The sequence below is a fragment of the Haliotis asinina genome, chromosome 7 (assembly GCF_037392515.1).
Source record: "Haliotis asinina isolate JCU_RB_2024 chromosome 7, JCU_Hal_asi_v2, whole genome shotgun sequence".
NCBI classification, from domain to species: domain Eukaryota; kingdom Metazoa; phylum Mollusca; class Gastropoda; order Lepetellida; family Haliotidae; genus Haliotis; species Haliotis asinina.
In genome coordinates this window covers 22,463,856-22,488,404 of record NC_090286.1, presented here as the reverse complement: position 1 = coordinate 22,488,404, position 24,549 = coordinate 22,463,856, and the positions used below count along the sequence as shown (strand labels likewise).

Sequence of the window (24,549 nt, the reverse complement as noted above, 5' to 3'; positions counted from 1 at the left end):
GGCCCTATGCTACTCGTGATTTCAGTAACCTCTAACAACATACATGTAGGTTTACAGCCATTGCAGTGCTGTAGATTAACAAGGGTTTGGTATGTTCAAAACATTCTCTTCATAATGTTTAATGGTCTACAGAGGGCAATGAAGTGCCAGCTCACCATCATAGTGTTACTATCTTTTTTACATTCATAGTTATATTGACATGCAATGATGTTTGTTAAAGCATTATGGATGTATTACAGGTTATGGTCACATGCAATGATACTTAGTTTTAGCAGTCTTGGACGTATTTAATGTTCAAAGTATTTATAAAAATTTATGCATATAATAAGGACTTGTGTCAAAAAAGTTGTGATGGCCAGGGTGTCACAGACGTACAATGATCACAGCCTCAGAGACCTCCTGTGATCATAGTATCACAGACATTGCGTCATGATGTTAAGATTGGGTTTTGGAACGGGATCTTGATAACAAGTGATATCTATCCAACAAGATCAATGTAACCATGGAAATATCTCTAGACCCTTGTATTGAATGCCATCCTACTTCCTTCTCCACTGAATGAGGTAGCGTAAGCATGCCTGACCCTCATCATACACCACAAATTCATTGTGGTAACCACTGACATACTGATCGTTGTAGGTAGAGTTGTAACCTTTCTCACCAAGTGGAATCACATACCCTGGAAAAATTTAAGAAACAGATTACACATTACCATAAAAGAAATATTGGAGAGCATCTTAGATTTAAGATTAATGGAATAAAATATTTCCCAGTGTTCTGTTGTTCAAAACAACCTTAGACACTAAGGTTAGAGTTACGATCACCTTCAGAAAAATGATATACCCGTTGCAAAACACAGCCATAGGGCAACCTTAACTCGGACTCCAACCTTAGTCGTAACCTTAACTAAGACAGAACTCTTCAGCGCAGGAGTAATAGAAGCATACCTAGTTACCACATGAATTCAGCGTGTCCAGTTGACATGTTCTGTCGCAGCACACTCTCTGCTTCCTCAAACGTCTGTATATCTCGCTGTATGAAGTAAAAGCAGCCACCATATTCCTCCTCAATCTTAGAGATGCTAAGGTTGAGTCGGTCCACCCTTAGTTATCAACCTTAACTTAAGGTTAACCTTAGTTAAGGTTGTTAACCTTAGTTAAGGTTGTTTCGTGCAACGGGAGGCTAACCTTAGTAAAAGTCTAAGGTTATAATCCAAAAGATAAGGTTGACCTTAAGAGATGAGTTGTTTTGAACAACAGAGCACAGGTCCCTAAATATATTCAACCTGACAGCCATAATGAACTGTGGATTTACGTTTTGATGGCTCTGGTTATTTCTCAAGGAGAGCATCATCTTCACAGGTTTTGTGATGTAAAAAAGTCTATCTGTAAGTGCTTATTTCAAATGTTCCAGCATTAAAGACCAATCTAAGTAAACTAAGTCTCAGTACTTTTCTTTAGACTCCACTTCATTTTCTTTGAATATACACATATTCCCTGGTTGTAAGTAATATCTCAAAATACATATTCTCTGATCTTCACTGATAAACAGTGATCCCTGATATTCAAATTTAATACAGATTTACTGATTTTTGCTGATAAAACACATTCCCTGATCTTCACCGACAATACATGTGCCCTTGAATTCACTGACATGACATGTTCTTCATGTTCTCTGATACTGATAGTTCACACGTATCCCTTGGAATTCAGAGATATAGGCATACACATATTTCCTAATTATAGATATTCCCTGATATACTGACATTTTTTGTTTTGGTACATGGCACAACATGAAAATACTTACACTGTTCACTGGAGCATACTGGTGCACTTAATGTTAAGTGAATCTTTACACCCCTATAAATATACAACATATACAGATTTAAAGATATAGATATCCATGACAACGTAAGATGTGATACATACCTGTTGGTAAACAGACATCATACATTTGCGATGGCCAGGTTTTCCCAACAGTGTGAACACTGTCGAATCCTTTTTGTGGTTTATCAAGGTCTTCTGCATATCCATTGACAATCACCCTTTGGTTGCCAAGTCCAACCTGAATTTGAAACATGTATGATTGTTCTAAGAAAGATGACATGGTGCAATCATCTGAGGTTTCATGGAAACAATAACAATGCTCTAAACTGGTGAAAGAAGTTGTCTGCCACAAAAATACATAAATCCACAATGTTTTATTTTTGACTGGATTCACAAGAATACGTAGATGAAAAAATATCCAGTCTTGACACAGAATCTTGGGAATTGTCTTCATTGATCCTGTGATACAAAATGTTTTAATATAATTCCACCATTAAATGTTAGAGGTTTTTAAATCTTTGAAAAGAGTCTTCCTTGGGGTACATATATGCATTAAAACTGATCTCCAAGACTTATGTCTGGTGTAGAAGGAAATTCAGTTTACATACAAAAACATTTTGTCTCACAATTACTTTTCTCCAGTCATATCCCATCAGTGTTCCATATGTTCCACATGTCTTATCATTCACATGACATGCACCTTTAAGTGAGGTATGCAAGGCCATGATCAGCGAGGGCTTTGTTCCCATTTTGGTCGAAATAAAATATTACTTGTTATGGCGTTTGCAGCATGGAATGGAGTCATCGCTCAGATGACATCCTTACCTTGTCAGCTTGCTGACATGGCTAACTTCTTTGGTCATGTGGACAAGTCGTTCATGTTGGGATCAGAACATCCATGATTCAAATCCCAGCATGGGACTCAGAAATTTCATGGTTCCTACACATTCATAACCCGACCAACCGACCTCCATTCTTTAGGTGAAGAGGAAGTGAAGGTTGCACATATATCCAAACCCTACACAACCAAAAAGGCTTCACATTGTAGTGATATGAATCTTCAGTGGATATATCAATAACAGACATTAAACACAAATCTGATACTAATGACCAGGCTCAGTTGTATAATGTATGCATGGTAATGACAAATGAAGGTGCTCGGCCATCTCCAAATAGCAGCAGAACAAATCTCTTCAATGGTATTATCACTTAACATGAGACGAAGAAATGTTTGGGTACGGTGATGTAAGTCTTGCCTCCTACCTCAGCCAACAACATGAAGAGAGTCTTGCTGTCACTGCTGCAGTATCCAGCACTCTTTTCAAATGTGTCAGAGAAGTAGATACCCTGCAAGGATGACAATAACATTTACATTTATCATCTGAGTTATGGTCAGAATCAATTCAACGTTTTATGTATATTGGCTCAGAATTAATTCTATAGTATTTATTGATAACCAACATTTGTTTCACGTTAATCGATCTCTACAATCTATCTTGATAAGCAGGCCTTGCAATGAGTCATTTTCCCATAAATAATTCTGTCAAATTATCATGGAATACTTTCACTTATGGTAGCTACCCAGCACTAAGACAACTGGAGCTATTTTTGTCTGATCCTGTCAAATTATCATAAAATACTTTCACTTGTGGTAGTTACCCAGTACTAAGACAACTGGAGCCTTCCTTGTCTGATCCTGTCAAATTATCATAAAATACTTTCACTTGTGGTAGCTACCCAGTACTAAGACAACTGGACCCTTCCTTGTCTGATCCTGTCAAGTTATCATGGAATACTTTCACTCGTGGTAGCTACCCAGAACTAAGACAACTGGAGCCTTCCTTGTCTGATCCTGTCAAATTATCATGGAATACTTTCACTCGTGGTAGCTACCCAGAACTAAGACAACTGGAGCCTTCCTTGTCTGATCCTGTCAAGTTATCATGGAATACTTTCACTCGTGGTAGCTACCCAGAACTAAGACAACTGGAGCCTTCCTTGTCTGATCCTGTCAAATTATCATGGAATACTTTCACTCGTGGTAGCTACCCAGAACTAAGACAACTGGAGCCTTCCTTGTCTGATCCTGTCAAGTTATCATGGAATACTTTCACTTGTGGTAGCTACCCAGAACTAAGACAACTGGAGCCTTCCTTGTCTGATCCTGTCAAGTTATCATGGAATACTTTCACTCGTGGTAGCTACCCAGAACTAAGACAACTGGAGCTCTCCTTGTCTGATCCTGTCAAATTATCATAAAATACTTTCACTCGTGGTAGCTACCCAGAACTAAGACAACTGGAGCCTTCCTTGTCTGATCCTGTCAAGTTATCATGGAATACTTTCACTCGTGGTAGCTACCCAGAACTAAGACAACTGGAGCCTTCCTTGTCTGATCCTGTCAAATTATCATGGAATACTTTCACTCGTGGTAGCTACCCAGAACTAAGACAACTGGAGCCTTCCTTGTCTGATCCTGTCAAGTTATCATGGAATACTTTCACTCGTGGTAGCTACCCAGAACTAAGACAACTGGAGCCTTCCTTGTCTGATCCTGTCAAGTTATCATGGAATACTTTCACTCGTGGTAGCTACCCAGAACTAAGACAACTGGAGCCTTCCTTGTCTGATCCTGTCAAGTTATCATGGAATACTTTCACTCGTGGTAGCTACCCAGAACTAAGACAACTGGAGCCTTCCTTGTCTGATCCTGTCAAGTTATCATGGAATACTTTCACTCGTGGTAGCTACCCAGAACTAAGACAACTGGAGCCATTTTTGTCTGATCCTGTCAAATTATCATAAAATACTTTCACTTGTGGTAGTTACCCAGAACTAAGACAACTGGAGCCTTCCTTGTCTGATCCTGTCAAGTTATCATGGAATACTTTCACTCGTGGTAGCTACCCAGAACTAAGACAACTGGAGCCTTCCTTGTCTGATCCTGTCAAGTTATCATGGAATACTTTCACTCGTGGTAGCTACCCAGAACTAAGACAACTGGAGCCTTCCTTGTCTGATCCTGTCAAGTTATCATGGAATACTTTCACTCGTGGTAGCTACCCAGAACTAAGACAACTGGAGCCTTCCTTGTCTGATCCTGTCAAATTATCATGGAATACTTTCACTCGTGGTAGCTACCCAGAACTAAGACAACTGGAGCCTTCCTTGTCTGATCCTGTCAAGTTATCATGGAATACTTTCACTCGTGGTAGCTACCCAGAACTAAGACAACTGGAGCCTTCCTTGTCTGATCCTGTCAAGTTATCATGGAATACTTTCACTCGTGGTAGCTACCCAGAACTAAGACTACTGGAGCTCTCCTTGTCTGATCCTGTCAAATTATCATGGAATACTTTCACTCGTGGTAGCTACCCAGAACTAAGACAACTGGAGCCTTCCTTGTCTGATCCTGTCAAGTTATCATGGAATACTTTCACTCGTGGTAGCTACCCAGAACTAAGACAACTGGAGCCATTTTTGTCTGATCCTGTCAAATTATCATAAAATACTTTCACTTGTGGTAGTTACCCAGTACTAAGACAACTGGACCCTACCTTGTCTGATCCTGTCAAATTATCATGGAATACTTTCACTTGTGGTAGCTACCCAGTACTAAGACAACTGGACCCTTCCTTGTCTGATCCTGTCAAATTATCATGGAATACTTTCACTCGTGGTAGCTACCCAGAACTAAGACTACTGGAGCTCTCCTTGTCTGATCCTGTCAAATTATCATGGAATACTTTCACTCGTGGTAGCTACCCAGTACTAAGACAACTGGAGCCTTCCTTGTCTGATCCTGTCAAATTATCATGGAATACTTTCACTCGTGGTAGCTACCCAGAACTAAGACTACTGGAGCTCTCCTTGTCTGATCCTGTCAAGTTATCATGGAATACTTTCACTCGTGGTAGCTACCCAGAACTAAGACAACTGGAGCCTTCCTTGTCTGATCCTGTCAAATTATCATGGAATACTTTCACTTGTGGTAACTACCCAGAACTAAGACAACTGGAGCTCTCCTTGTCTGATCCTGTCAAATTATCATGGAATACTTTCACTTATGGTAGCTACCCAGAACTAAAACAACTGGAGCCTTCCTTGTCTGATTCTGTCAAATTATCATGGAATACTTTCACTTGTGGTAACTACCCAGAACTAAGACAACTGGAGCCTTCCTTGTCTGATCCTGTCAAATTATCATGGAATACTTTCACTCGTGGTAGCTACCCAGAACTAAGACAACTGGAGCCTTCCTTGTCTGATCCTGTCAAATTATCATGGAATACTTTCACTTGTGGTAGCTACCCAGTACTAACCTTGCCATACAGATGGCCTGTAGTTGGTGCATCTGGAGGGGCAATCACCAGGCCCCTGTGGAGGATACTGAGGAGGTTGGCGACGCCGGTGCCATGAAAGAGGAGGCGATGATTGTGCAAGTTTTTCTTGTCCATCCGTTCCTGTTCCCCTGGAACGGACACTCTGTAGATGGCTTCCACCTCTGCGTAGCTCACTGCAACAGTGAATCTATATGATGAAACTGAGGAATTGGATCAGGGTAGCATTGTTTTTTAGTGCCCAACCAATCCTGTAATATTATGGCTGACCTCCCCTAAATTTTCTTTTCATTCCAATACCACTGACTCAAACCCTAAACATACCACCTCATCATGTACAATGTTTATCTCTTTATCTCCCTAATATGTTTTAATCATGCAGTCGCTGCCACAAGTCCAAAGAACACAAGAACTTGAAATAAGAATTACAATAAATGAGTATCAAGAATGATGTACAGAGAACAAATATGTTGCTATGGTGACAGTTACAGCACTCACTCCTTACCTGAGTTGTTGATGTAGCGGAGGATGTACTGCGACTCCACAACATCTTCAGACAACAGTTGTAACTTACATCCCACTGACTGATAGACATAGTCTAGAGGGTTCACTTCTGAAATCAACAGAATTCCCATTGCACTGCATATAATAAATCGCACAACTGTCAAACTTGAATGGTTATAAAAAGATATTAGTTTTAAAATTTATTTTCAAGTTTGAAACTCTAACTTATATCGCATATACACCAGAAATCATACTTTCATTTTTTCCTAAAAAAGCAGCTTTTCATTTTTCCACTCAACAGTCTCTCTAAAGCCGAAGATGACATTAACACAAACTGCTGATGGCATAGAGAACCACAAAGTGTTCACGACCAGATGTGTTGTCATAACTATACCTTAACATAGGCTCAAATACCGCAGTGCTGTGAATGCTCTGTGAATATTGTCTGAGTACAGATGCACACCTAGCAATCCCTACCTTTCTCTTTGTACATAGCACCCAGGAGCATCTTGCTGGCTACTTCATAGTCCAAAAGGTTGGACACAAGACGAATCTGTTTCTTCAGATCATTGAGCTGGTCAAGTGGCCGAATCTTCTCATAAGCAAAACCAACCTGTGGTATAACTTGATAGTACTCGCTGCTGAGTTTGGCTATCTGCAATGATAATTAGTGTGAGTGGTTAGATTAAATGCCTCTATGAAACATACTTCAGTAATATCGCATGTCAAAATGACATGAGAGGATAGACATAAGTGATGCAAATCTAACACAATCAGAAGTTCAGTGAAACCCATGAGCAAGTGTTTCAATATTTTTCACAATTTGGGCCAACACTTTCTAAGCAGAGTATAATTAAGTGAGCTTTTGATTGTCAGCACATAAAGTTAGCCTCTTTCAGACCACACAAATATAAGCCCAACAACTAGTACTCAACTTAATTTTTCTACCTCTGACAGAGTACTTTGACATAAAACAGTTTTTAGAAAGTGGCGAAATTTAACACATGTAGTGTTTGGGATTACACTAATCAGAGGCATATACAAAGTGCACCTTCTATTTGTTTGGAAAGTGCTCCTCACTCAAGAAACAAAACATTGTGGGATAATTATGACAACTTGTGTCATGTATGCCAATAACAAGACACAACTGATGTACTCCTGAAACATGTGTTCATTCTCATGTGTTCACAGTAACATGGGAAAACAGTTAAACATATTGTATCATTACTTCTTCACAGTTAGCCTGATATCTCTCCTTCTTCTCCTCAGTTTGTTCTTCTCTTCCTGACCCTGTCCGATATCCAGCCACTTCCTCCACCAACACACTGAAACAGAAGAGCATAAGCTTCACAACACCTACAGTTAAACCGGGTTGGCTACAGCTTCAATGACTTATTACACATCCTGACATTCGTGAACTCAGTTAAGTTTCTTATGACAGAACGATCAAAGAATACACTTCCGACCTTCAACCCCACACCTACACCCACCTCCATCCCCACCCTAAAACCCAACCAAGGCCAATTATTGCTCCAGGGATATTGCCCTCACATCAAAGTCCCCTCTGTCATTCTCCACACATGACAAATGATCACAAAGAAGATACATTTTCACATTTCAATATTTCATACTTTGATATTTAATGCTTGAATACCGGTTTACCCCCCAAAATACGGCTTACAGTCAGAAGTCCTGTATAAGTGTCAATACCATGACATTTTGGGGTTAATAACTATGATGATCATGGAAACACTTAGAACAAGTCTGTCGACTGATGTCTGTGCAAACTCCTGAATGTAGGCTGTCACCAAATTTGAAGACATTGGGTGTAACAGTTCATGAGGGATCACATTAAAAAGAGTTTGAAGAGTGGTCAAAGAGTCATGGTGACCTTGAACATAAGGTCACCAAAATCAACTGGCGTCTGCATAATCCCCCAGTAGGTTGTCATCAAATCTGATTGCATTGGGTAAAACAGTTCATGAGATATCATGTTCATAAGAGTTTGGAAAGTGGTCAAAGAATTGGGGTGACCTTGATATTAAGGCACAACAGTTCATGAGATCTTGCACTAACAAGAATCGAGATGTGATGTACAGACGCTGTTGAATACATAGTCCCCCATTCCACGTTGCGGCAGGACACAACAAATGTTTGCCACTTTGTTACCGCTGCTAAAGAAGAATGAAATATGACATATTTATCACTTCCTACCTTTTGGTAATATAGAAGATTACCTTTCGATGACTACCTTTCATGTTTTAGTCATGGTCACCTCTCAAAACCTTTTTCTAACTTTAAAGATATTTCAGGAATGTGGCACATTTGAATGTATAGATGCAAATGCACTTATCCACTGTCAGTATCGGTGCTTTTCAGGGCTGACCTGGGTCCAAATTTTCTACATGGGTACCCTACCACATGTACTACACATCTAAAGTTTAGAGTCACAAGTCTAAAAGTAGCCACATACTTTAGTCAGCTGTTCTAAACCAGATATTCCATACTGTTTAATGGAACTGTTTACATATGAATTGATGTAATGTAAAATACATTTATAATATTGAAGACATTATTGTCACAAGTTCAATAAATGATGAAACTCTGTGAAAATTGGCTAATTCTTAACAAAACGTACACAAAATGCAGCTGTTCACATGCACAATATTTCAGCCTAAGTAAACTTATCCTCAGTACTTTTTGTTACACTCCACTACTGAGTCTAACAAAACCTTATGGGAGGTCACGTCAGGTAACCTTTGAGATTGACCAATCAGAACACAGCTTACCAAGTCGCGAAAGTGGACATTCGCACAAACCTTTGGAACTTTTTATCTCAAGAAGGTTTGTACCCAGACGATTCCATATGCTATTTAGCATATGCTTGCTTCCGGGTGATGTACACAGCGTATGTACAACCATGACAGTGGTGAGTAAACAGTCACTGAAAATGGTCTTTTATGGCAATATTCAAGGATGTCATCATGTGGAAATATTAGCTTATGATGACCATATCAACAGAAACCCCAAAGTGATTTTAATGGATAATGATGTTTTTTCACAAGTAAGATTATTTATCATTTTTATGTGACTACAGTGTTGGATCCCGGGAGTGTTGATGTCTTCGCCAGTTTTTTGGCTTACAATGTTGAATGGGTTAAAGACACTCGATAGAACAGTTTGTGAGACATCCTGAAAACAAGAATCAGGATGTACGAACAGACATAGCTGATTACATAGTCCCCTGTTCCACACTGCAGCAAGAGACTATAATATAGACTGCCTTACAAACCTTATCTTCTGGAGCAGTGACCTAGCCTTGAGAAGCCTGTCTCTCTGCATACATCCAAATGGCATGAGGCTGGTATCCATTGGTTCTTTGCTTAGAGCTGCCTTTAGGGACTTGACATTGGTCTAAGAGCAACAGATCATTGGTCAGATCTTGGTAACATTCCTACCTCACACAATCAAGCTGCCTATGCCATTGTTCAAGAGCAATGTAAAATGGAGTCAGTGGTGTACTTGTATGTGTGCATATGTGTGTGTGTGTGTGCATGTTTTATTATGAGTGTTCATGCATGCACACAGAGCTGTTTGGACTGGTCTGAACTAAAGTTACAATAAACAAGCACAGAAGATATCCAGATATGAACTATTTTAAAGCTATTTATAAATACCTTCACGTACACAGGCAAGTGATAAATCTAGAAAACCTCATAATGAATATCACCCTCTTACTATCAATTATGTTCCATTTTTCTTTTCATATTTTCAATCACAATATATATAAAATAGCATCCCACTGAATCCAAGAATCCTAGCATAATAGCTTCCACGATATTTACAAGACAATAACTGACAGAATATAACCATGTGAGAAATTCATAAAATAAATCATTTTAGGTTTCTTACCAGCTGCTCCACAAGATTTCTGATATGGTATGGCAGCTTGGATTTCACGGTTGACTTGTTCTTGAATTCAATGTCTGTCTGAGTGTGGCCCTGACGTCTCTCTTTGTTGTGAACTATACGATATTTCCTCGGCTTGTTTTCAAAACTACAAGACATTGCAACAGAAAATTAGTTGTCAGTCCCCCTTTCTCACGGCTACGTTTAAAGTACTATGGCATGATGTCAGCTGGGGTGGTGGGATAGCCTAGTGCCAAAGACCCAGGTTCAATTCCCCACTTGGGTACAATGCATTAAACCCCTTTCTGCTGACCCCACCATGCCACTGCCTGAATACTGCTTAAATTGGCATCAAACAAAACTCACTCACCTACTCACACTGTCAGCTAAAAGGAAAGATCAAGTGACAAATGTCTGTGAAGTTCTGAACTTTGGTATTACAATGAAATAAATGGGAAATATGGGTTCTGAAGATTTCATCCTGAATTCAGGACAGGGTGGTCCAGAACCCCTATTCCATATACAGTCAAGCCGCGTTAGTCCGGACCCCGACAATCCAATTCCCGCGATATCCGAACAATAGCTAGCTGTAACCAATCTTGTTTACTATGTAAACTCATTACCTGTTGCTTCAGTAATCCGGTGCTTCACTCTCCGTATCCGAACGTTAATCAGCGTTAACAGATTAGCTAATTACACATAGTTTTGCTTCATTAATCTGGCGATACATCAAAAAGGTTGGGATAATCCCTTCACACCATGAGCCCCATTCAGTGGTAATTGTTAAGTGACACTTGCGAGTTGAAGATGTCGTTAGTTTGTGATTTTGAGCAATTAGTAGGTCTCACTTTTGGATAGTTGGAGTAATACCTGTCATGCTTACTTCCTGTATAAAACACTGATCGTGTCAAAATGAGATCACCTGACGCTTGTCAGTCATAATGGCAAGTCCCACCCCTAGGCGTAAAAGATGTGAAATTACTGCAGCACAAAAAAAAAGAAGAGAAAACCCTAAAGCCAATATTGATCTTATGTGTAAACATTTTGGTCAAGAATTCGGACATTCTATCGGCAAGAGCACAATTTCGGACATCGGATATGTTGTGTGATTGGCTATGATCATTTGACAGACAGATGCAATCACGTGGTTGACACGTGATCTTACTTCGTAACAATGCTGCCAGTCACAAGTATGCCAGTGTCAAACTGACCAACGTGAAAGTTGATTTCTTGCCCCCAAACACATCGCACATTCAGCCAACTTGTACACATTCGTATGTTTTTGTATTGCCATGTCAAAGGGAAGTAACCCTACTGTAGTTGTGTTCATAAAAGTTCGTTTCAGTAGTCCGTACATTTCACTATCCGAACGTTTTTGATGAAAAACAGAAGTGTTCGGATTAATGCGGCCTGACTGTACTACTCTTTCTTCAAGTTGAAGACAGGCTGATGATATTTCTATGGGTGTTCACAATACAATCAGCAGATCCTGGCAGCTAAAGGATGCACGTCCATATAGAAAAATGCAGTACTCAGAACCAATGAATGTAAAACAGTGTGTCTGTTGTAACTTCCCTTTCATCTTCATCATCAGCTCACTGATCTGAACAGTATTTCAGTCATATCAGAGCATTTAAGCTTTCATTAAAAACGTGAAGTGTTGCATATCAGAGATATTTACCAAGTAATCATAACCGCAACAAAGGATTTGTCGGGTTAACTAAGCATCATAGCAGGTTGAATCCAAAATTCCATCAAAGGAAACAAGTCTGCATTGTGAAGTGTGATGCATTCCTCAAGAATTGTCCTTTCTACAGTTGTCCAAACAATAAACTAGCCAGATCTTTTTCATGATCTTCTTAGAAAATAAACATTTGTCGATAACAAAATGTCAAAATTAGTTAAGGTAGCACAGATATGCAAAAGATATTCTGAAGCAGCCAATCATTACTTTTTCACATCTGCCCACTTGTTCCCAGTCTTGGCCCGGAATATTTTACAGAACTCTTTGACAGCCTCTTCCTTCACTTGGTATGGGGTGTGCTGGTACTGTCCACTGTCTCCAATACGGCCCCATCGTGTAAACAGGATAAACAGGTCTTTGCCTGGCTGATGAATAAGCTGAAAAAAATAATGACAAATTGGCAGAGGTTCAAATGACATGACCTTAACAATACTTTGTAATTAAAACTTTACGCCTAGGTTTTGGTTAAAAAGTAGAATCCTAAGCATGGGAAAACCATAGCAGATGATCGGAATCCCAACACAGGATGTATGTACATGAAGTTCAGCTTTGCTCTATGGAAACCATTGTGACGATTCTGGTAAAGTACCTGAATCTGGTAAAAGTTGTACAGTCCATATACTCCCAAGTTGACGTCCACCTTGGTAAGGAGGACATCATAGAGGAGGTCCTGTTCCTCATCCTTCTCCAGTGTCCTGAAAACAAACCAATTGGAAACCATGGTAACCTTCCACTTGCAAAACTTCCCCTCTTAAGAAATTTTCAGGACCTTTTTCCAGTCCTCATTCACTCTCACTTCTTTACTGATCTCCTTTCTCTCAATCATTTTAGCATCCTCATGTGTTTCAAATGGCTTACAAGAATCTCACTGTTGACCTGCTGACAGAAACTGCTTATTGGGATATATTTATATAGCACCTCATTGACCTCGACATTTTTATACAAAATAACCTTCCTCTAGACTGAACCAAAATATTGCACTGCTGTTTATTCTGTTTCCTTACTGTAAGCCCAAGTCGCAAATTGACTGGGCAAATGTGTTTGGCAGCTTGACTTTTGACTTCAGTGTCTTGGATTTCAGCCCTGCCCCTCAACAAAGCATGTAGTTTCACCTTAGGCAAGTAAGTCAGTTCAAAACTGCCTCTGTCCACCCAGCAGAAAATGGGTGCCCAGATGGTTATGTGATGTGACTAGTCATTTACCTTCTTGTAAACATACCTTAAAGGCTATCTGGGTTATCCCGGGTAATAATGTCCATTGTGTTGCATGCGCATAGATCATGTCTCTATGGTATGTTGCTCTGCTCTAAAAGTGGATTTTTCATAATGTAGATCCACATTATTTTAGCACTGTTGTCACATAATTATTCTTGTGACAGCTGTCATCTTAATCTTGCATACAATCCAACATTTATATATACCATAACAGGGGATTCAATCCTGTCAGCCAACTCACCCATTGGGGACAGTACAGTTGGAATCAATCTTGGCCACATACTCCTCCTCAACGTCCATGGGCTTCCCAACCTTCTCCAGCAGTCTCTCAGCATCTTCATGGAAAGATGGTGTAGGACTGGACCATTTCATGCTGTCTGTCACAGTGGTGGACTGATACTTGGGCTGTTTCTGAGGCAACATAATCATGATCATGTCATAATCAATCACTGACAGGAAATTATAAATCATTGCACACAAATAAACAGAGTACTTGGGCAAGAAGGTATTGCAATTGTAAGGTGAGAAAGTTGGAAGGTGAGACAGTAGTTCAGTTCAAAGGTGAGAAGGCAATAACAAATTTAGCTAAACCTGTAGAGGTTTCCAACGCTTTGAAGAGAATATATGCATTCTGTAACATTTTGACAGTTGTAACAATGTTTCAATAAAAGATTTACAATAATATAAGAGACTTCTTTTAACTATACAGCCTCCTCCACCATGTGGAGTTACTTCTCTTACCACACATGCTTGGAAAACAGGTAAAGTAGCCAAGCCCAAATCCTAATTCATTCTGCTGACAAACTGCCAGTAAACAGAATTGTTGGGAGCAGGTGGCCCTACCCCAAGCAAGATTGTCTTCTGATCATAACAGAAGACCAGAAGTAGTGTTCAAAAATGCCCCACCCACATAGTGATAAAATTAGAATAGAGCACCAATAGTGCATACACATAACATATGGTCAACTCCAACAGAAGATAAATTGTTATAAGTAAAATTGAGCCTTCATTGGCTAGTGGATCAAAGCAAACGAACACACAAGCAAACCAAAGATCCAAGTCTCACTCTGTCAGAGTGGCAGGACACTTGTCCTCTGGAGAGAACAGACTTACCAAACTGAGCACAATCTCTAGAAAGCATGTCGAGCTGATAGTGTTGGATAAAAGTGCACGACTGGCTCCAAATAGTGGGGAGCAAATCTCTTCAATGGGCAGTGTTACTGCAAAAGCTTACAAAATGGCCTAACAGAGTCAGACTTCAACCCCTTGTGGGGAAGCTTACCCTTAGCCTGACAAGCTGCACAAATGACAGAAATAAACCAGCAAGAGAACCCTGGCCTTACTGCCACATAACAGCAAAACAGTTGGATACCCTGCATTTGTTTGAGATATGCCTTAAGGATCTTATGGACATCCAATGGGTGAGCATGCGTAGATAACTCCAAATATCTGTCGATCGAGTGGGGCTAGGATCTGGCGTACTCACACATTCTCCAGACCTGGAATATATACCAGTCTTATCGGTCACAAGACAGTAGGAATTCCGTCTCCTGAAGGAACACTGGAGACCCCGTGCCGCCTTGCTTTGGACTGCATGTGTGGAATCCTCTGTATCCCCAACCTCCATCGACTCTACATCTGGACCTGAGCCAGAATCATAATCTTCCTGGAGATCCAGAGTCGCGATCCAATCACCAACCCAGCCCAAGACCAACCCAAGAATGCCAGGGGAAAGAGAGAACCAGACAAAAGAGAGAACTTTCCGTCACTATTGCCACACACTGAACAGGGCCCTGGCCGTGAGACTCAGAAACGTCCACCAGTGCAACAGTGGCCTCAGTTCATAAGGTTGAAGTTCATATGGTCAGAGCCACCATCAACAGACCATGAGCCAGAATGAATAAGGGACAGTAAAGGGACTGGGCTGGCACCTTCCCAATTCACAGCTGAGACAGCCAGACTCAGACAGCCAGAGGCAAAGGATTGACAGCAAACTGCATTATTTTTGTTTTACTTCCTTCAGAAATTCAAGATTCAGAACTTCACGAAAGATGGGTCGTGTTTAAAAAAGAAAATCTTACAAAGATGAAATGTGCTCAACTTGAATTATTATCATTATCAATACTGATATCACTCACCATGTTCTTCTCACTGATATTCTCCAGTTTCTGAAGCATGCGGGCTATCTTGAAGGCACCATTTCTCAGTGCCAGATCCAGGGGTGTGTCCCCATCCTTGCTCTTCACATTCAGCTTGGCGCCAGCTTTGGCCAGGATGAATACAATCTCATCATTATCAAAGGTGCCATGGCCGAGGGGGCAGACAGCATGGTGAATCACAGTCCAGCCATTCTTGTCTACTGCATTAAGGTTCACCTTGCTCACCTTCTTGAAAGGCTTGTATTCCTTCTCTACAAATTGGGAACATTATTTCTTTCAATGCAGTGTTTTCAGTTACTGGTAATTACAATATTCTCTATGTTCTTTAACCCATGTCTACTGACTGTCCAGGTGTCGTGTCTGGTACAAAACATTTGACACTCTGGGCTAATACCAATAATTAACAGTTTGACTGATCTAAAAACAAATTACAAAATCACAGAAAACAGGCAAAGTTGAATTCAATTTGATGATAGTGTCATTCACCCACTTCTTTGAGGTAAAATGAACTTGTTGGTAGTACATAAATATTTCTACTTACTCTGCTATAACATAGACCTGAATACTCTAACACCACAAAAAAAAACATGAGGTCTCACTTATATTTAAGAACAACTTCTCCCTGCTTGCTGAATTTTACATCTGAGAACCAAGCATTTTTCAATTCAAAATGAATATGGAGTGGTAGTTTGAAAATATCATAATCTTCAACCCCAAGTAAAGTCTCCATTGAAAAAGTGACAATGTACACACCATCGATCATTTTCCTGAAAATATTCAGTAACTCACTCTTGTTGTCAACATTTTTCTTGTCTTCTTCTTCTTTTTCAGATTCTTCTGAGTCTTCGTTACTATCATCATCATCATCCTTTGACAGCTGGGACAATTTTGAAGTACTCCGTTTGAGTTTGAAAATACGACCATGCATTTTCTTTTTAGTTGCCGACTGTTCCTTGAGTGGCTTTGTAGGTTCATCCTCAACTTTGTTAGGGTCAAACTTGTAGTTCATCAGTGTCTTCACAAGTACGATATTATTCTAGAACAAAAGTCCAAGAATGACTGGGAATAAACTGAACTGAGTTTTTGTAAGAGTTTTTAAATAAAAACAGGGTTTCATACTCTCCATGGTCTACAAAAAGCTTACCACTTATTTTCAATGACATATATTTGACAGTTCACTGCTGACTGAGGCTGTATGATATCTATTCCGAACAATCCCACACATGCACATTGGTAGCATCTTTCCAATATGACCACTCCCATTTCGTCTACTCATGAACATAAACATATAGTGAAGCACTTTTACACTTATAATGTACTGTACCTGTATAGTTGATTACTCCCAGTTTGTCTATTTATTTAAACATACCCATTAGGGAGAATCCAAGGGACTACCCCTATTTGAATCATCGGAGTCATCAGAATCATCAAGTGAATCAGGGATCTTGTGATCATTCATTGCTTGCATTGATATTTGGAGATAATTCCTCTACTCTGATAAAAATTTTGTACAGTACAGGTTGTTTGTTTTCAAAACTGGACATATTCAAGCCCACACTAAGATAATCCCTGTACCCTGATGAAAGGTGCTGTTAATCATCATACTTCACTCAGCTTTTCAGTTATGCAGGACAGAAATTCTATTCTAAAAAAATTACAGATGGTGTCACAGAGAACACACATCATATTGTTGCATATTAAAACATTGAACAAAGTTGGTTTGAAGCTGTATATTAAATTACCTGATGTAGGGGAGAGACCTAGTAACTAAAAACCATTTGAATGGAACAGATTGTGTATTGGATGGGTAGTCAAACTGGGAGTAGTCACAGTACAAACATAGTACAAACCATATTGGTGTGTCCAAATCACTCCATTTGTGTGTAGATGTCTTACAGCATGGTGGGAAAAATTAAGTGGACATCAAAGTAGGACAAGTTCAGAATAAAACTATTTTGTTATTTTATATAAGGCCAGACCAATTTTATTTCTTGTTTTATGGATCTGTCTGTTGTATTTTTTCAAGAATAATTAAAAAAATAAAAATTAAACTCACAAGAAAATACTCTTTAGGTTGTTTTTTTCACCCATATTCATTTCATAAGCCACCAAAAGTACAATACTTTGAGTATTTAGTAGGAATATTACTTTGATTAGAAATTTTATTTTTATATTTTTCCACCTACCTTTAGGTTTTCAGAGGAATAAATCCATAAAACAAGAAATAAAATTGGTCTGTCCTAAAATGATTAACTTTCACCAAGTAACTGTCAAAACATGTCTGAGATTAACTTCTTCATGCAGAGGTTCAGAGGTTGGTATGATGAGCAAGGGAGATAGCTGTAGGCTTAAGCATATGTTGTAATGACTAAGCATGGTTTTATGCTGCTTTATATATTACAGTGGAAGCTGTCAAAACCAGCATCTGTCCAATCTGGCAAGTTGTCAAGACCAGCATAAAATCTCAGTCTCATCCGTGGCTTGTACATATATCATCAGCTCTATAATCCGGCACATCGTTTAAACCGGATTATTTCTTCAATGCCAATGTATGCCAGTTTAGACAGCTTCCACTTTTTGCCAGTAATATTATAGCAGGGGACACCCTAAATGGTTCTCACACATTGTTGCTACGAGGGAAATCAAACCAGGCTCTTCGATGTGATGAGCAACCGCTTTAAACACAAGGTTCCGGGGTAGAATAGGCCTTCAGCAATCCATGCTTGCCATAAAAGGCGACTAATGGGATAGGGTGGTCAGGCTCGCTGACTTGGTTGACATATGTCATCGGTTCCCAATTGCACAGGTCGTTGCTCATGTTGTTGGTCACTGGATTGTCTGGTCCAGACTTGATTATTTACAGACCGCCGCCATATGGCTGGAATATTGCAGAGTGCTGTGAAAAACTAAACTCACTCACTCATTCATTAAACACAAGGTTTCATTACCGCTCCTGTTGTAAGGGTACCCATATCACTATCTCCCTTGCTCATGTCTGCAACTGACGCTAACACAAGTGGTAAGCACCAAGTTAAGCTAAAACACTTCATTTATCTTAAGTGTCAACAGTTGATAAATTAGAGCAGGTCACACTCACCCCCTTGACAGCATGCATCATTGGAGTGATCCCTTGGCTGTCTGCCATGTTAACATTGACACCTTGATTCAGCAACCATTGTGGGAAGAAGTTATTTAAGCTGTTGTGGTTGATTGCAATGATGAGCGGGGTGACCTTGGCTGTATTGTACTTCTTCCAGTAGTCAGGGTCCTTGCCCTTGGACATGAAGATGACTTCCTGAAGTGGACGGTCAAGCAGGATGTCAGCTGTCCCTTTCTTCTTATATAAATCATGAATCCACCATCTGCAAGAAATATTGGATGGTGAGTTACTTGGTGAAACATTTTCATTGCACCAAAGACTATTCGTCAACCACATCTGATATTCTCCAATCATGGCTGAAACCTAAAAGCATTGGTCTGGTGTTAACATTTCTGTAATAATAATCAGGTTGAAACAGGATTATAACATATGACTATGTTGGTTGGTTGTTGTTTAACACTGCACCCTATGAGACAGCTATGAGACAATAGTTTGTGAATAATCAAGTCTGGACCAGACAATCCAATGATCAACATCATGAGCACTGATCTACACCACTGGGACCATGTGGTTGTCATGAGTCTAAAGGACACAACTCTACACAGGAAACTGCAGCACCCTCATACATTCTCTCCCCATGAATACAACAGACATGGAAATCTGTGGCTCATTACAAATAAGATTCAAAGGCTTTTAGTCTCTATATGGCAGTCCTTGGAATCAGATGACTTTCAATGATTATGATGGTTGTAAATGTTCAGTGGATTAAACAAATTTTCCCAACCATCTTACATGCATTATCTCATTCAAAGGAAAACAACAACAAAAATTCAAAAGATATACAACTGGAAGAGGAATTTAATCTTGAAATGTTTAGTAGTGCAAGCTGTGAAAGCATGTAAGAAGACTTGCAAAAGCTATACATACAAGCAGTTCAATCAGCCCTCAATACAAGATGCATTTAATATTAAGGAAATATGCCTTGAGCTATTGGATAGCAATAATCTCTTCACTTGTTGGGAATATACCCATGTTGTAAAGAGTAACAGAAAAACTTCCTTACGTCAAGTCTGTATCAAAGTCGGAGGACTTCCAAAATGCTGAAGCCATGACACTTCTATCAAATGAGTCTGTGTATTTGGGGCTGTATACACCTGGGGTCTCTGCAAGATTTTGAAGGTAGGTCAGCTCCAGCATGCAATAACATACATGGCAAGATTTTCATGCCTTGAAACATAAATAATCGTCAGTTGAATAATAGAGAAATGTACTGTCTTCATCTAATTGACTTCAGAATATACAACAGAATATATTTACTTTCATCAGTGTATTAAACTCCTTCAAACTGTAACTTCCATAGATCAACCTACCCTTATCTAACACTGACATTTAATGTGACTGGTCTAGAGAACACTTTCAGCCAATGAATAGTGTCATTCTTTTCTGATGGCAGTGACACTATATGAATTAACAGTGACCACCATGTCATGGTTTTATTCAATTTGCTTTTGCACATGTTTATGTTTACCTTACTACAAGTAAGTTATTAACTGCTTTCTTTTAACACCACATCTCAATTTCCTATATTTAATACAGGGCTGGTTACATGTTAACCAGGCTAGCAACAATACTGTTAACTGTTATTTGTACAGTTTCCATGATACGTCTGTAGATCTCACAGTCTTTATATGATGTGGCTTGTCAAAAATCATGAAAATAGTGAAAAATTATGTGCAACATATTTGTACCCATGTAGAACTTGGCCAGCTCATAGTTCCTGTTGAGGGATGCATACTGAATAGGTGTACACTTGTAATCGTCCTGCTTTGTCAGGGACAGGCCCTTCTCAATCAGTTGAGTCACCACCTGAACAAACAAACAGACATTTATTGTCAATGTAGCATAACTATAAAAACCTGCAGAAACTATTTATCTGTAAATAAATGCGACTTTCTTTGCAACTCAAGTGCACAAGAATGACTGTCAGTTCAAGACAGTATTTCCATCACACTGAAAAGGATTTCACTTAAGACCCTTTACATATCAACAGCATATTGTGTAACAGACTAACCTTCTTTATGAGGTCATTAAATGTTGTGGCAACGAGGCTGAGGAAGTGAATCAGGTTACGTCCATGTTCACGGTTGTTGCGTATTGACTGCAGATCAGTCGCTGTGGCAAGAAGTCTCAGAACAATGTTGTACTTTTCTAGCTTTAGTCCCATCTGTAAACAAAAACAATGATGTTCTAGTACTGGCTACTTACAATTTGTAATGCATGACAAGTTAAAATCAGAAAGTCTCATGCAATAAGAAAAAGGACATACCATGGCCACACACAAAATACAGAGATTTATGCATTTGAAACATTATTTTATCTAATATATCAGCCATATCAGAGTAACTTGTAAACAGTATTGTCTGGGCGTGGGAAACAGGTATGTGACAGCTATTGTCAAATAATGTACTGTTGTGTGAACTTTGATGTGGCAAACTTACAGTGGTCTCAAAAGAGAAGTGTGGATCTTACTAATTCATCCTTAAGTCATCATTATTTTTATGGTTGTGTCAACGCTCAAAGTGTCTATAAAGGTCCCTGCAACTCTGCTTACTGCTTACGATCCCAGCTGTTGGGATATGATTACAGAAACCTATCATGGTCACATCTTATAAACATACAATCCTGACACTGTCACCTTGTGTGATTGGCATTGGACACTGGCTACAGTTTGTGTCCAAAGATTAGGAAATGATATGTCTTCCAAAAATGGTTAAGAGTCTTTTGGCACCCACCTCAATGGCATCGGCAAATGTGACTCCTGATTCCTTGATTGGCTTCGCCATCACCAAGAAGCACACTCCTTGGAACTGGTTCTTCAGAGCAAACTGAAAGAGAAAGTGAAGTTCAATGTTCATGAATATAAAAGGAGGATAGAGCAACTTCATCCCTGGATGGAAGAGTAGAGAGATGGGCTGCACAGTGAGAGACAGACTTGTAATGTTGTGCCATGAGCTGCACAGAAGGGGGCAGTTATGGATTGTTAGAGAGATGGGCTGCACAGACAAGAGTAGATATGGAATGTTGCAGAGATGAACTACACAGAAAGGGGTAGATATGGATTGTTGGAGAGATGAGCTGCACAGAAAGGGGTAGATATGGAATGTTGCAGAGATGAGCTGCACAGAAAGGGGTAAATATGGCTTGTTGGAGAGATGAGCTGCACAGAAACGGGTAGATATGGATTGCTGGAGAGATGAGCTGCACAGAAATTGGTAAATATGGATTGTTGGAGAGATGAGCTGCACAGAAAGGTAGATATGGATTGCTGGAGAGATGAGCTGCACAGAAATTGGTAAATATGGATTGTTGGAGAGATGAGCTGCACAGAAAGGGGTAGATATGGAATGTTGCAGAGATGAGCTGCACAGAAAGGGGTAGATATGGAATGTTGCAGAGATGAGCTGCACAGAAAGGGGTAAATATGGCTTGTTGGAGAGATGAGCTGCACAGAAACGGGTAGATATGGATTGCTGGAGAGATGAGCTGCACAGAAATTGGTAAATATGGATTGTTGGAGAGATGAGCTGCACAGAAACTGGTAAATATAGATTGCTGGAGAGATGAGCTGCACAGAAAGGTAGATATGGATTGTTGAACACATGAGCTGCACAGAAATTGGTAAATATGGCTTGTTGGAGAGATGAGCTGCACAGAAAGGGGTAGATATGGATTGCTGGAGAGATGAGCTGCACAGAAATTGGTAAATATGGATTGTTGGAGAGATGAGCTGCACAGAAAGGTAGATATGGATTGTTGAACACATGAGCTGCACAGAAATTGGTGAATATGGATTGCTGGAGAGATGAGCTGCACAGAAAGGTAGATATGGATTGTTGAACACATGAGCTGCACAGAATAGGTAAATATGGATTGTTGGAGAGATGAGCTGCACAGAAATTGGTAAATATGGATTGTTGGAGAGATGAGCTGCACAGTGAGGGACACACATAGGTAGATATGAGTTGAAAGAGAGTAGAGCGAACAGACATGGATTGGTGGATTTGTGGCAAGATGAATTCAACTGACATTTTAGAAATAGAATTCACTGGCAATTTAGGACTTACTTCGAGGAGAGGTGTTTTAATGATTGTCTCCTTCTTCACTTCATCTTCAACACCTTTCACTTTCCACGCCTTCATTACTTTCACTGCTCCTTTCTTCTTTTTCTTCTTCTTTCTCTTCTTGTCACCATCATCTGAATCATCATCTTCATCAAAGTCATCCTCATCTTCTGCATCCATTTCTTCATCTTCTTCCTCATCTTCTTCTTCTTCTTCATCTTCATCTGAGTCACTGTCATGCTTCCCCTCGGTTTCAAATTTGACCTCCACAACAGGGTCCTTCAGACATGCTCCATTTTGGATCAGGATAGTAGCACAACTTTGGAGATGAAAAAGAACCACATGAAACATATGATCCCCAATTAAAAACAGTCCAGTCAAATCAGAACTGGTTCATAAACATAACAACAATGACTGGTAATCATATTCAAAAGCATGCAAACAGATATTGAAGAAATTGATTTTGTTCTCAAAATGTGATCTAAGACATTAACGTGTTGTCAAGAAGTCTGAAATGAGATCACAGGAATCCATAAACCTTCATCAGGAAGAAGTGAAGAGAGAAGTTACTGTTTGAACAATGTTACCTTTACTCTAACGCCATAAAACATTTTTTCACAAAGGGAAGTAATTCTATCTTACAAAATTTAGCAGTGATTCTGCAGCTACAATGTCAACCTTCATGGAACTGATTGTGTTTCTGGAAGTCAGGCGTTCGTAGCTGATGATATGAAGCCACAGATCTATGAAGTTGATGGAATTACAAATCACTGAAGTTGGAAAGAGCTGATCTGAGACTGAAACATCACTCTCTGCTGCTGAGATTGCACCACTTGTCCATTTCAAATGGATCCATAGGCCTCTTTGTCAGAAGGAACCACTGGTCTCTATTTCAGATCGAACCACTGGTCTTTATGTCAGATGGAACCATTTGTCTCTATGTCAGATGGAACCACTGGTCTCTGTGTCAAATGGAACCACTGGTCTCTATGTCAGAAGGAACCACTGGTCTCTATTTCAGATGGAACCATTGGTCTCTATTTCAGATGGATCCATAGACCTCTTTGTCAGAAGGAACCACTGGTTTCTATTTCAGATGGAACCATTGGTCTCTATGTTGGCTGGAACCATTGGTCTCTATTTCAGATGGAACCACAGGCCTCTGTAACTGAGATTCCACCACTGGTATCTATTTCAGATGGAACCACTGGTCCCTGTAACTGAGATTGCACCACTGGTCTCTATTTCAGATGGAACCACAGACTTAAAGAGTTAAAACTATCATCAAAATGGTATATTTAGAAGAGATATTTTAACAAGTCTTACTTGTACTTACCCATCATGATGGCCCTTGACAGCCATTGTCAATGGAGTGTTGCCATGGTTATCCTTCAAGTTCACATCAGCACCCATCTGCAATTCAACATGGCTAAGTTGAAGTATTGCTGTTATTGAAATTTGAACAAATCGAGGTACCATAATTGATGGGAATAATACACTTCAGTGGTGTTGTGGTTTCAGAAAGCACAATGTGTGTAACTCTACTTTGCTGCAGATTCATCCACATCAGGTACAGACCACAGACACAAGCTGCAGACTCACATGCATCAGGTACAACATCAGACAGTGACT

The 24,549-nt window shown here is 39.7% G+C and overlaps 1 protein-coding gene across 1 annotated transcript in view; it reads right to left on the bottom strand.

The window, feature by feature from the left end:
- Positions 1–446: 446 nt before the first annotated feature.
- LOC137290575 (poly [ADP-ribose] polymerase tankyrase-like) overlaps positions 447–24,549 on the bottom strand; it is a 56,308-nt gene continuing 32,205 nt past the window's right edge. Inside the window, exons 30-50 of the mRNA XM_067821613.1 lie at positions 24,254–24,330; positions 22,921–23,236; positions 21,589–21,681; positions 20,868–21,020; positions 20,545–20,662; positions 19,860–19,959; positions 18,794–19,058; positions 16,486–16,732; positions 15,676–15,947; positions 13,779–13,948; positions 12,913–13,018; positions 12,531–12,700; positions 10,583–10,727; positions 9,963–10,084; positions 7,899–7,995; positions 7,148–7,325; positions 6,672–6,779; positions 6,149–6,342; positions 3,090–3,173; positions 1,929–2,064; positions 447–679 (exon numbers count right to left, since the gene is read on the bottom strand). Coding sequence (XP_067677714.1) covers positions 540–679; positions 1,929–2,064; positions 3,090–3,173; positions 6,149–6,342; positions 6,672–6,779; positions 7,148–7,325; positions 7,899–7,995; positions 9,963–10,084; positions 10,583–10,727; positions 12,531–12,700; positions 12,913–13,018; positions 13,779–13,948; positions 15,676–15,947; positions 16,486–16,732; positions 18,794–19,058; positions 19,860–19,959; positions 20,545–20,662; positions 20,868–21,020; positions 21,589–21,681; positions 22,921–23,236; positions 24,254–24,330 — 3,291 coding nt within the window. The 3' untranslated portion in view covers positions 447–539. The remainder of the gene's footprint in view (positions 680–1,928; positions 2,065–3,089; positions 3,174–6,148; positions 6,343–6,671; positions 6,780–7,147; positions 7,326–7,898; positions 7,996–9,962; positions 10,085–10,582; positions 10,728–12,530; positions 12,701–12,912; positions 13,019–13,778; positions 13,949–15,675; positions 15,948–16,485; positions 16,733–18,793; positions 19,059–19,859; positions 19,960–20,544; positions 20,663–20,867; positions 21,021–21,588; positions 21,682–22,920; positions 23,237–24,253; positions 24,331–24,549) is intronic.